Source organism: Notechis scutatus, chromosome 4 (assembly GCF_049901735.1).
Source record: "Notechis scutatus isolate UNSWTSFEM ecotype Mainland chromosome 4, rNotScu1.2, whole genome shotgun sequence".
NCBI classification, from domain to species: Eukaryota; Metazoa; Chordata; class Lepidosauria; order Squamata; family Elapidae; genus Notechis; species Notechis scutatus.
Genome location: NC_142012.1, coordinates 113,238,007 through 113,250,683, shown reverse-complemented (window position 1 = coordinate 113,250,683; position 12,677 = coordinate 113,238,007). Strand labels below are relative to the sequence as shown.

General features: G+C 35.1%; 1 protein-coding gene across 1 annotated transcript in view; it reads right to left on the bottom strand.

The window, feature by feature from the left end:
• Positions 1-11,307, bottom strand: part of RAB11FIP2 (RAB11 family interacting protein 2) — a 29,241-nt gene extending 17,934 nt beyond the window's left edge. Inside the window, exons 1-2 of the mRNA XM_087964462.1 lie at positions 10,122-11,307; positions 313-755 (exon numbers count right to left, since the gene is read on the bottom strand). Of these exons, the coding sequence (XP_087820588.1) occupies positions 313-755; positions 10,122-10,471 (793 nt within the window). The 5' untranslated portion in view covers positions 10,472-11,307. The remainder of the gene's footprint in view (positions 1-312; positions 756-10,121) is intronic.
• Positions 11,308-12,677: the final 1,370 nt, after the last annotated feature.

Below are 12,677 nucleotides of genomic sequence, written 5' to 3'. Positions count from 1 at the left end.
CAGAATGTCTGTTTCAAGATAAAAACATTTGAAACCTGGAACTTTGGACTTTTGTATACACCAAATCTATTTCTAAAACAAATTACAGTGAAATGAAACTGAATATAGTAATAAGTAATAAAGTAATAAAAAATATACTTATTAAAACAAATTATTGATGAAGCATTCTATTCTTCATTTGATTTCCATTGTATCTCAAATTCTTAGCACCTACATTTTTCTTAGGAATAAGAGCATAAAGATATGGGATTTGGAATAATTCTACTAGAAGGCCTTTTCAAATAGTTTGCCTTTTAAGATATCTGTACTTACCACCTTCATCCTCAGAACCAACAGACTCAAGCTGACGTCTGAAGAGGTAAGAGTTGCCAATTGTTTCCGATTTAATTTTATCTGAAATTATCTGAGGTCCAGTTAGATCAGACATTGAGTGAGCCAAAGAGAGTCGTTGAGGTCCCAAAAGAAAAGGCTTTTTTGGCTTTGATTTTAACTGCAATTCATTGAGGGATGTTATAGTGTTAGTTTCTGGGGTATTAGTACTTGGAATGATTGCTGAAGATGTATCCAAAAATGTTCCATCTGTCTTACGACCCTTCATTTTGTCCTTTAATTTAGCAAAAGGAGATTTGGTTTTGTCCTTAACTGACAAGTCAAACATGCTTGCTGTCATGTTGTTTCTCATAAATTGAATGTTGACTTTTATCTCGCCTCTGTCTTTAGTTCGTTTTCCTTGCTTGGACTCGAGAGTAAACCATCTTAAAAAAAAGATAGTATGCTGTTAGTTGCATAAGCATGCCTTAGAATCATATGATGCCATTTCATCTATCTTATGTAAGATTGCAAAAAGTAAATACAGACACATGTCAGGGAGGTTGCTTTACAATTTTAAATCTATTTATTTCAAAAAGTATTCCATGGTCAAATTTTAGAATAAGTGTTAGAAGAATAAACGTGCCTAATTTAATCAGAATCCTATATAATAAACCAATATTAATTAGACTTCAAGAAATTGTAGCACTTAAAAGTGTATTAAAATGAGTTTCAAAACTGAAACTCAAGTAGAGAAACCAAATGTCATTTAGAAGACTTAAAATAAACATTTACATACAACTTTCTCAGTATGGCAACAGAGAAAGCCCACCATTCTTGATCACTTAGTAATACCAGTAGCCAACACAGTTCAAGCCATATGAACCATATATGTTTTAAGCATCTTGTTCCTGCCATCATACAATTTTTGAGTCAGGTGTTTCTGTACCTAATTCAAGATCAGATCCCATAATTTCATATATAAGTTCTTGCTATTCAATATTAAATTAAAAATAATAATTTCCACTATTTATATAATTCATAGTAATAAACTTAAAATATTATTCCTGTATTTTATTTGGGGAATAGTGTCTACACTGAAAGAGTAACAACCCAAAATGATGTTCTTAGTTCATAAAATACTTGAAAGAAGTTTATAGATTTAATCACTATAACAATAGCTTTTGTGAAAGTGCAAAAAAACCCAAAACCCTACATTAAATGTCATTGTTGAGGCTAAGTATATTATCCACATTTTTTATAAAGTACACTACAGTATTACAAATAATAACTAGGTTCAGTATATTATCTAATGTTGAGGCTAAGTATATTATCCACATCTTTTATAAAGTACACTACAATATTACAAATAATAACTAGGTTCAATAAGTAAACTTGACATGTAGTCTTGCATGATTTTAAGCACAGAAAGACAGACTAAACTGTGTCTTTCAAAACTACTTGATAGGTTTTTCTTCTAATTTTCAGTATCCTATTTAATTTCAGCATTCTACTCTTATGACAAATTTTCATTCTTTCGATATATGTCATATCAAAAGGATGCAATGTTTGGATATGCTGAGCTATTTCACACTGTTCTTAAGTTGTGGTTGTTCTCTTTTCTCTTTGAGTAGGGATGAAAACTCACCCAAACAGTTTGAAGGTTGCAGGTACAGTTATGGAAAAAGTATGTCATTGACAGTATGGGACTGAATTTCCTTTTGGTTTATTAAGGAAATCAAAGTGACATCCCAAAAAGTGACATCCAAAATTGGCAACACTACAGATTTGCTTCCTAGAGCCTGTGCCATCCCCATCCTTATTTCTGAATAGGAATAAAAATCATGCCACCAAAACCTGGTTATTCTGCCACTGAATTTTAGAGGGGAATGAAATCCAGTTTGCCTATTGCTGTGTTTATTTCTATTTCCAAGGACTCTTCTCAATATTCTTTTTCTTATTGAGGAAAAAAGATTCCTCAATATGGACAGGGAGTCCCAAGGTCTGTAAAATCAAGTTAAAATAACCTGAATATAATTTGTTCACCAATATGCTGTTAAGGAACAAACTAGTGGTGGGATTCAATTTTTTTTACTACCGGTTCTGTGGGCGTGGCCACTAACGTCTTTTCTAGTTCCATTCTCCTGTGCAGGACAACAAAAGAAGACCCAGCCGACCAGCTGGGACTCGGGAAGGACAGAATAGATGGGGGCAGGGCCAGTCAGAGGTGCTTTTTGCCAGTTCTCTAAACTACTCAAAATTTCCACTACTGGTTCTCCAGAACTGATCAGAACCTGCTGAATACCACCGATGGAACAAACCTTATAGAATCAGAGGTGGAAGGGACCTCAGAGGACTTCTAGTCCAACCCCCTCCCTGCTCAACCCTCCCTGCTCAAGGCAGGACCCTTATACCAGCAACCAGTCAAATAGTTGTCCAGTCTGTTCTTGAAAATCTCCAATTATGGAGTACCCACAATCCCAGCAAGCAGGCTATTCTACTGATTAATATTTTACTGGTTTCACACATTCAGTAAATTAAAACACAAAAATTATTTTAAAACTTGTGTTATACATGGTATATTTCACATTTACCGCAGCTAGCATGTTTTCTTTAAAGGAAACCTCATAAGAGATGTCTTGCAATAAAAGTGTGATAATGCTTAGTCCTCTTTGGACATTCAAAATACAGATTGCTTACCTTATAAGCATACAAAAATCAGGGTAGATAAAAATTGATGGTGGGTCATAGTATTGAATTAGATAAATGGGAATACATTTGGCAAACAAATTACAAATTAACCATGTCAGTCTCGTATAAAGAAAACATATAAAATGGTTCATCGCTGGCACCTTCCTCCTTCCTCCTGTGAGACTGGCTAAGATGTTCCTCAACCTACCACCCAATTGTTGGAAATGTAACTACTCACAAGGAACATATTTTCACATGTGGTGGGCTTGCCCATGTGCTCAGAAATGTCAGAGAAATATTAGAAAGTGGATTTTAAATATAACAAAACAAAATTTAAAACTTGAACCCGAAACCTTTCTGCTAAGTATGATAGATTCAAACATGGAGAAAAAATATCACTATTTAATTTTGCATATCATAACTGTGGCTAGAATAACCTACGCACAAAACTGGAAACTGTCTTCCATTCCTTCAGAGGATATGGTGATTAAAAAAATACATGAATGCGCTGAGATGGATAGCCTAACCAAACTGTTAAAAAATAAACAAGATTTTGTATGAGTGGTTAGAGAAAAGGTAATATTTGATATTTGGATAAGTTATGGAAATGACAGAAGACGTGCATTTAATCACAAACTATATAGAAAAATTAAAACATTAAAAGAACGAAGGAGTTATTGTAACAAGGCAGATTACGTCAATGATAAAGATAAAGAAAAAAAATTAACCATTGCTCAATATATGCTGTAAAATGTATGTATGTATGTATGTGTGTGTGTGTGTGTATATATGTGTGTGTGTGTGTGTGTGTGTGTGTGTTTTATATATATATATATGTTTTATATATATATATGTTTTATATATATATATATGTTTTAAGCACAGATATATATATATATATATAATCTGTTGGTTTGTCTGTTTTAAATGTAAGTCAAATAAATGTTTTTTCTAGAATAATTTTTTTTTAAAAAAATCTTGATTTAAATCAATTCTACTCTGACACAGATTAATTCATGTCCCACCTAAAGATCAGTCAAATGACATCAGTTCCTTTCAGGAACAAAACCTCACACATGAACTTATTTATATGGATGTAAACATTTTTTTTAATATGTAATATTCAATGATATGCATAGGTAATCCTCAACTTGCAACTGATTGCTTACTGACCATTCAAAGTTACAACAGAAGTCCCTCAAAAGCTACTTAAATACTGATTTCAAAATTACAATGACGGTATACACCCTCGCAATCATTTGGTTGCATTTTGGTAGCTGTTCACCTTTATGGCTATTTAGAGTATCCTGCAGTCATATGACCATAATTTTTGATATTTTTTGCTTGTTTCCAGTGTTTACTTCCAATTGCAGGCAAAAAATGCCCATTGGATAAATGGATTTGGAAATTCTGAAAAATTGGGCCTAGTGATGCAATGTCTTAATTAATGATTGCAACAACTTATAATTCTGGGCTCAATTATTGTTGTGATTTGAGAACTGCCTGTAGACATTAATTTTTGTGACATACTATAGCTTTCTATGCTGTGACATTAGCATTTCATGTTATGTGTACTTTGTTAAAAATGTTTGTGCAATTGGATTATGTAGTGAATGGAGAATCATAACGTTTGAGAAAATATACACATATTTTTACTGTGAAGGGCAGAATAAAAAACTATGCTTCCATTTGAAGCATTCCTCTGTATAAAGGTATAAAAGTCTTATTAATTTAGATACTAATTATGATATGAAATTATTCCAAAATTTGGATTAGGAAATAAATCATAACCAACCAAAGCTGTAGTAATTCAATACTTTTGTTTATTGTTTCTATGGTACTGTTACAAACTAAATTAATGAAAGTTTCAATAGTTTGAATGGAAATGGCTACTTTTCAATAAATAAATACAATTAAAAATGCCCACCTTTGGCCAGAAAGAAATGTGATTTTACATTTACAAATTTATACACGAGTAAACATTCACACTACCCCTCCCCAATCTTCCAAATTTCTAAGATCATCTTAATAGTATAGCCACATCCCTCTCTAATTAAAAATAAAGCCTATTAATGGAAGTTCTATGAGGATAGAATTACAGCTTTAATGTGTTTTTTTTTTGACCATCTAAACCAGGGGTAGTCAACCTTTTTATACCTACCACCCACTTTTGTATCTCTGTTAGTAGTAAAGTTTTCTCTAACCGCCCACCGGTTCCACAGTAATGGTGATTTATAAAATAGGGGACAAAACCCCTACCATGAAAGCTGGCACGCCCACTAGTGGGCGGTAGGGACCAGGTTGACTACCACTGATCTAAACAAAAATAATTATTCATTCTTTATTTTATTCTGTGTTAAGGGAAAGAATAAGTGCACCAAAGGCTCAAAGCAGATCAGAGTTGGCCTCCAAGTATTAGCTAAATAATGAAAAGGCCTTAAGTCCCTCAAATTGTCATGCCTTACAATGTTGGGTAGTCAAAAAAGAAAGCAACACAACTATTTCAGGTGTTCATGATTTAATAATCCAAGAGCTGTAAATTACACTTGTTCCAAATCTGAAGCAGCAATTCTTTCCCCAACAGCTGAAATTTATTCATACTCATAATATTCATACTCATAAAAGAAACCACCAAATAATCCTTGGGTCTTCTGCCAAAGTGAATATATTGTATTTTGCTATAGATAAGGTTAAGCTTCATCACTTGTATTATTTTTAAAGAAATATGCTTAAGCCATTACTAACAGCAATTTAAATAAAGTTAATATTTATGCCTTGGGTTTGGGGGTTGATATATTTTTAAAGTCACAATGCCTGGCAACACAACTTTCTCTGATAAAAAGAAAATTGAACAAGTTGCTAGTTGTGCGGTCTTCCTAGAATTCTAGATCAACTGTTATCTATCCTTTTCCAAAAAGAAACATGTGCAAACATGATTCTGAAGTCTGTTTTTTAGAAAACCATACATATAGTGTGTTGGAAAAAGGAATCTATTAACTATATGAAAACTAAAAGAATTACTAATAAAAATAATCAAATACTTGGATTTCATTTATTCCAAAACTAAGTCATGTTAAATTTACATCATCATTGAAGAATTATTTTAGATAAAATGCTCCAAATTTGCTCAAAGTATATGAAGGTAAAGAAACATTATTTATATTTATACAATTTATATTTATTATTCATCTGGAAAAAAGTCAGCATTATATTATTAGACATTCTTCAGAATTGATTAGTACCTATATTTTACATTTAAAGTATTGGACCAGAGGACAGCTTATTTGTAAAGCTACTGTATTTGTTCATATATAATATACAATTTTATCTTTGAAAAGCTTAGAAAAAACGTATCTTCTTTCTACCATCTCAATCACAAATCGCCAAATGGGATAATGATGAAATTTTGGTGATAACCTAGTTTTGTCCACCATGAATTTTGGATGATAATATATAACCACACAAAATTGGTATGTATTTCTATATCACAATTATAGTTATAATGCACTGAAGTTTTACTACTTCTAGCAACACAAACACTGAATATATAACAAAACAACGGTGCCTATGCAAAATAAAATGCAAAATATAGATATGACATTTTTAGAAAACAATGATAACCATAATGATAATACCCACCCACCCTCCACCCACCCCAATAAAGCCATCCATTTATGCTAAGGTGGACTAGCCCAATACTTGTGTTGGAAATGCAGAAAGAAGCTTCCATTGTTTTAATATATAGATGTAACCCTGGATTTTTAACAGCAATTGGGACTGGAATTTCCATCACTAAGCAATGTAGTCATTAAACTAATCCCATGGTTGTCAGATAAGGCAACTTTCTATGAACTTCCCACAACCAAGTTGTGAGCAAGAAGGCTTACATCAAGGCCGGTAAGCAAAATCTAATACTGTACACATTGGCCAGAAAAACAGACTCTATACTCCAAACCCAAGTAAGTTTTCTCACTTCAAGAAATTTGGATCTGATGTAGAACTCCAACCCTTACTGTTTGTATGTTCCAAATGTCTACACTGGGTTAACTTAGTATCTTAGCCCAATACAACAGATGGAAGAGGAACTCTTTCAAAAAAATGAACAGACTGTATGCTATTTTTTTAATTTTTATTTCTCTATCTTTGCATCTGTTTCACTTTGTGTTATGAAGTACAACCTTAAAGAATGTAGAGTTTTATTTTTAAGAGTGGAGAATATCACAAACCACAGGGAATTGCAAGAGAAGGTGATAAATGGCCTTTCTAGCTTCACCAAATGAGTGAAAAAGTGTTATTATGGAATGCATAGCATAATATAATTTGAAACTATTTAAAAATATAATAACTGACCATGTGTTAAAGTAAAAATGAAGTGAACAGTTTGTCCCTGGCGAAACATAATAGCACATATACAAGAAATGCTTCTTACATTCAATGCCATAAACATACTGTATACTGGCACTTTTTCTGTCTAGAAAAATATATCCTTTTACATTGATATGCTTCCTAAATTAAAAATATGTTTGGATTAGGGAGCAAATATATTCATTATATAATAAACATTTACCAAAAAAATCTTAATACTATTACATTCAGACTACATGTTTGGACTGCAGTCCTATCTATATTCATATTTGATATGTAAATCTTACTTAAATGAATCTACCTACTTCTACCTGCCTACTTCTGACTAATTTAGAATTATCAGAAGGCTGTGCCTTTCTTTGCTAATACCAAAGAAAAGCAACATGTGCAAAGAGTAAACTAGGCATAAAATCATTCATATGCTATATTTAACTCTTCTGAATTATTTCAAACTACATAAATATTGCACATTCCAATGCTAGTAGATTTATGGAGGAAAACACAACTGAACCATTAGGTTTGTTATCTTGAGTGAACATGCTAAATAGATTCTGTCTGTTAATGATGTTCTGTGTATCTGCCACTACAATTCAACTATGACACATGGCACAGTCAGACAGAAGATCAGATATACTGTATTGTTTATAACATAAAAATGTTATAAACTTGACATAAATGTTGTGCAAAAAAAATAACTGTTCAGTTAGGCCACAGTCTCTACTTAAAAGATATGAACACATTGCAGAAAAAATAAATGTACAAACAAAATAATTGGTATATCATATCATTAGAATTGATTGGCCAAATAATATCACTATTTCTCCTGAATATTAAGGTGAAATATAATACCTCTTTTAAAGACATAATTCTATTTAAATGCATGCTATGTAAGGACTGAAGTGAGTATATTAATTCCAAAATTGGGGTATACAAATATTGTGCAGTTTATCATTTAATATTCTAATATCAATATTACCTTAATCCTGACTTCCAAATGGTGGGGAATAAAGGAGACAATGCAATACAATAAGGCTGGTCAAAAATGTTTTAATTGTCAAATGAAGATATTTAAGAAATATTTGTAAAATATTCTATCCTCCCTGAATATGTAAATAGATTCTTCCTAGATAACAATCTTAAAATCTCTTTATAACAAAACTCAAAAATTAACTACAGTATGATACATTTGAGATAATTAGGCAATAGGATAGAAACTGGGAGGCTATGCGTTTTAGTTGCACCTTGGGCACAAAACCAGCTAGGGAACCTTGGCCAGTTTCTTTCTCTCTGGTCCAGAAAGGAGGCAATGGCAAACCACTAAACCTAGTCAAGAAAAACTGCAGGGATTTTTCCAGGCAGTCTCAAAGAACTGGACAAAAGTGAATGGAAAGGGGGAAAACTCCTTTGTTTCAGAATTTAAATATTTACTATTACACATTAAAAATAAATAAAAATGGTTTGTGATAAAATCTGTGAAACTTCATTCCCAAGGTTTTTTTTTTTCAATATACAATACTCTACTTCAATACTGCAGCTGAAAACATAGACACTGCTTTCCAACTAAGTGGCCATTTAGGAGGATAATTGATACTTGGGACAAACATCTAATAAGAAACTGTAAACATTTCAAAAGGAATGCTTCCAAGTGTTGTTTTCCATATTCTGAAAAATTAGAAAATTAAATATATCTCAATTCAATAAAATAAAAGCTGTATGGATGGTTCCATTATCACATCCATGTAGTAAACATAATAATGTTTATTAATAGGAGTTGAAATGGTGGTTTTATTCTGTGAGATTTCCATTCAACCAAAGAGCTCATTGTTACTCTAAACCAAACCTCTCACATAGGTTTTTTCTTATAGGCATAAAACTGTCTTGCACTATTAGAAAAAATGTGGAAATATAAAGTACAGATATAAATATAATGAAATCAATATCACATCCAAGAATACCGTACCTGTATTTCCCAAAATATCACATCCAAGAACATTTTTGTGCACATACACACACATACACATATTGTACTGTGTATGGAATAACAGGACATCATGTAACATGAGTAGAAAAAAAAAGAAGCAACATATCTCCAAAGATACAGCATATTCTCAGAATCAGGAATGTTACACTGTGGAGAACATCAGTAGAAGTTCATAGGCTCTGATTTCAAGCCATACATCTTCCAATCAATAAATCAGACAAGAAACTACCACATCTCTCAAATCATCAATCCAAAAATCAAAGTTCTTGTTCCCAGACTACTCCACCATTGCTTGTATATATTCAACGTAGATCAAGTTACAATATAAGCCATAATTTACAAGACATATTTTCAAAATAAAATAATCCAAAAAATCCATATTGATTTCACTCTCTTTTGGTTACTAGTGCATAATCCACAATTCATGGTTGATCCCATCAAATTGGGGGGGAAACGTTTTCAACTACGTATGAGCAATGAACTATGGCTCTTATGAGCAAGCCTATAAATTCTCATTGACTTTAACTTCATACTAATTGTACTTATGAGGTAGTTATGTGAACAATTTGTGGAGATTTTAAGGTAACCTTTTAAAAAAGGATTGGAGAACATGTGACCTTTAAAGTTGGTACTTATTAATACCCATTAGCCCTAGTCAACAAGAGCACTGGAAGATTATGGAAGCCAGGGTTTGGCTCTATCTCCTAAAACCAGAGATTTGCAACACCTGCAAAGATTACATTTCCAACACAAGACATATAAAAATAACACTTACTCTGTTTTCCTTCTCAGTTTGTCTTCAAAGATATCATTTAGATTAATTGCCACTTGTCCCAGAAACTTATCAAGGCCAACAAGAGACCTGTGCATGACTATCAGGTAGAGAACGTATTTTTCAGAGTTCCCTTCCATCAGCAATCCAGGCAGCTCAAACGAAGCTTCTTCTTTCCATATTGGATCAAGGGTCTTCTCTGCCACCGAAGTGGAGTATTTCTCTTTTCCCAATTGTATGATAGTGTATGTATCATTAGTGCCACTTTTGCCCTTTGGCTTGAGACCTTTGGCCTGAAGGACTGTGACCTGCACATGAGTTGGGAACCACTTTTGAGCTTGCTCTGACAACATAGTAACAAAGGGGTGGGGGAGAAATTTTGAGTAACAATAGCCACAGAAATAAAACACTGGGTCAGAAGGTATTTTTCACAACGGGGAAGCCTGACAGAGCCTTTCAGAAAACTAAGCAACTCTCATTTTTGAGATTCTTATTCATTCAGCAGCATTAAACAAAATGGGCCAGGTTCCCTAACCTAGCTGACCGTCCCTTCAGATTCTTTTCTCCAAATGTTAATTTCCAGCATACCTCTGTAATCCTAGAGATAGTTCTGCTCTTCCATACTTCCAGACAATATATATTTGATTTTATCCTCTACCCACCGGATTTTCACTCCCACCCAAGGCCGACCGGAGACTAACGGGCTTTAAATAAAATAAAATAAAAACCTCTCCCTCCCCTGTACAATTTGGCACTTGCCCTGCCTAACACCCGTTAAGATTCCTCTGCATCCTCTCCGGCAAATCCTGCTGGCAAAGCAACCTACACCTCTTAACAACGCGAGCGGGATGGTGGGGACGGGGAAGCGGGTGTCGGGCAAGAGTTTGATTCTGCCGAAGACACGGAATCAGCTCCTGCCGAGGTAAACTGGACCCGTTCCGCCGGGCCGCCCTCCCCCGGTAACGGCTTTTCTGGAGGTGGGGGGGAGTGTCCTTCGGTATCCCCGTGGTTGGAAAAAAAGGGGGGGCGGCGTGAGAATGAACGCCTCGGGAAAAGGGCATGTCATGCGGAGGCTCAGCAGCGCGGTCGCCCAGCCGCCTCCCTTCCTTCGGCCGAAACGCTCCAGCCGCCGAGCCAAGGCCCCACTTCCGCCTTCCCCATGTTTCCTAAACGGGCGCCGCTGAGTGGGAGCGAGTGAGCGGCGCCGCCTCTTTTCCTCGGGCGGTCAGAGGGCGAAGGGTATGGTTCAGGAAGGCCAACCGCTTCCCCTGCCCTGCCTCGCCGGCTTCCAGCGGGCCCCATAGGGACGGGCGAGGGGGGTGAGGGGACGACGGCCGGGGAGAAATCCCGAAGGATGTGCGTGGCCCCTCACGGCTCGAGCGGCCGCCGGGGGAGGGTCGCGGTTGGACTGAGCTGGACCCTCCGCATAAGGACCGCTTCCAAGCTGGACTGGTATTTAGTGGGGCTTTCACTTCTATCTGGCGTCTCCTTTTCGCCCTGCCTTGGTGGGGTTGCAATGCAGTAAACGTTCAAGGGCTTGCGATGGACTCGGTTTTAAAGATATTCCTGATTGGTTCGTAAAAACTTTTTATTTTTTTTTATTTTTTTGGAATTTTTTTTTTCTTGGAGACGTGGTCATGCTGAAGTATCAAAGACACTACACAATATGGGGGAAGTTGTGAATTGCACAAGAAGGGCAGGTGAATTACAGTAAGAATGGAAAATAAACTGATCAGGAATAGCACAATAAATTAAAGAAGAAAAAAACGACTTAATGATATATGCTGACAGCAATGGAATGGTGGACATAATAATGAAACTCAGAAATGCCTTCAAAATGATGAATTTTGTTGAGCTGGTGTAGTTTAATAGTTAAGGCAGGGGTCTCAAGCACAATTTACCTGGGGGCCGCTGGAGGCAGAGTCTGGGTGAGGCTGGGCCACATAATATTATACTTTATATTATACTTTATATTTATATTATACACTAATATTATACTTTCATATAATGGTGGGGGCCACAGGATATCGTCCTGCGGGCCGCAATTGGCCTGCGGGCCGCGAGAATGAGACATCTGAGTTAAGGTATTCAGTGAGAACCAGATTCAGGTTGCTGTCTCTCCTTAAAAATCACTAGGTGACTTGGGGGCAGTTTTAGCCCAATCTATCCAACAGAATGGCTATCGAAATTAAATGGAGAGAGATCCAAATATGTCAATTTGTGGCCCAGAGGAAATGTAGGATGATGATGAAGATGACAACTCAAAAAAGTTTAAAAAAATTAAAAAGGCATGATTGACATAAGAATAGGTTGGCATTCACACTTGAATATACGGACCATGATAAAGGCCTTGCAAGAAAACCACAAATTTAAAAATAAAGGCACGTTCATTTAACTACTCTAGGAAAACATATTTAAAAACATGAAACCAATAACAGTATATGCATTCTGCAAATAACTTCTAGATGATGGAACATAAGCAACAATATGTTGGCCTGCAAGGTAATCCGTAGATTAGAATTCTGGTTTTAGTAGAATACTGTGGTGTGACTATGGTTG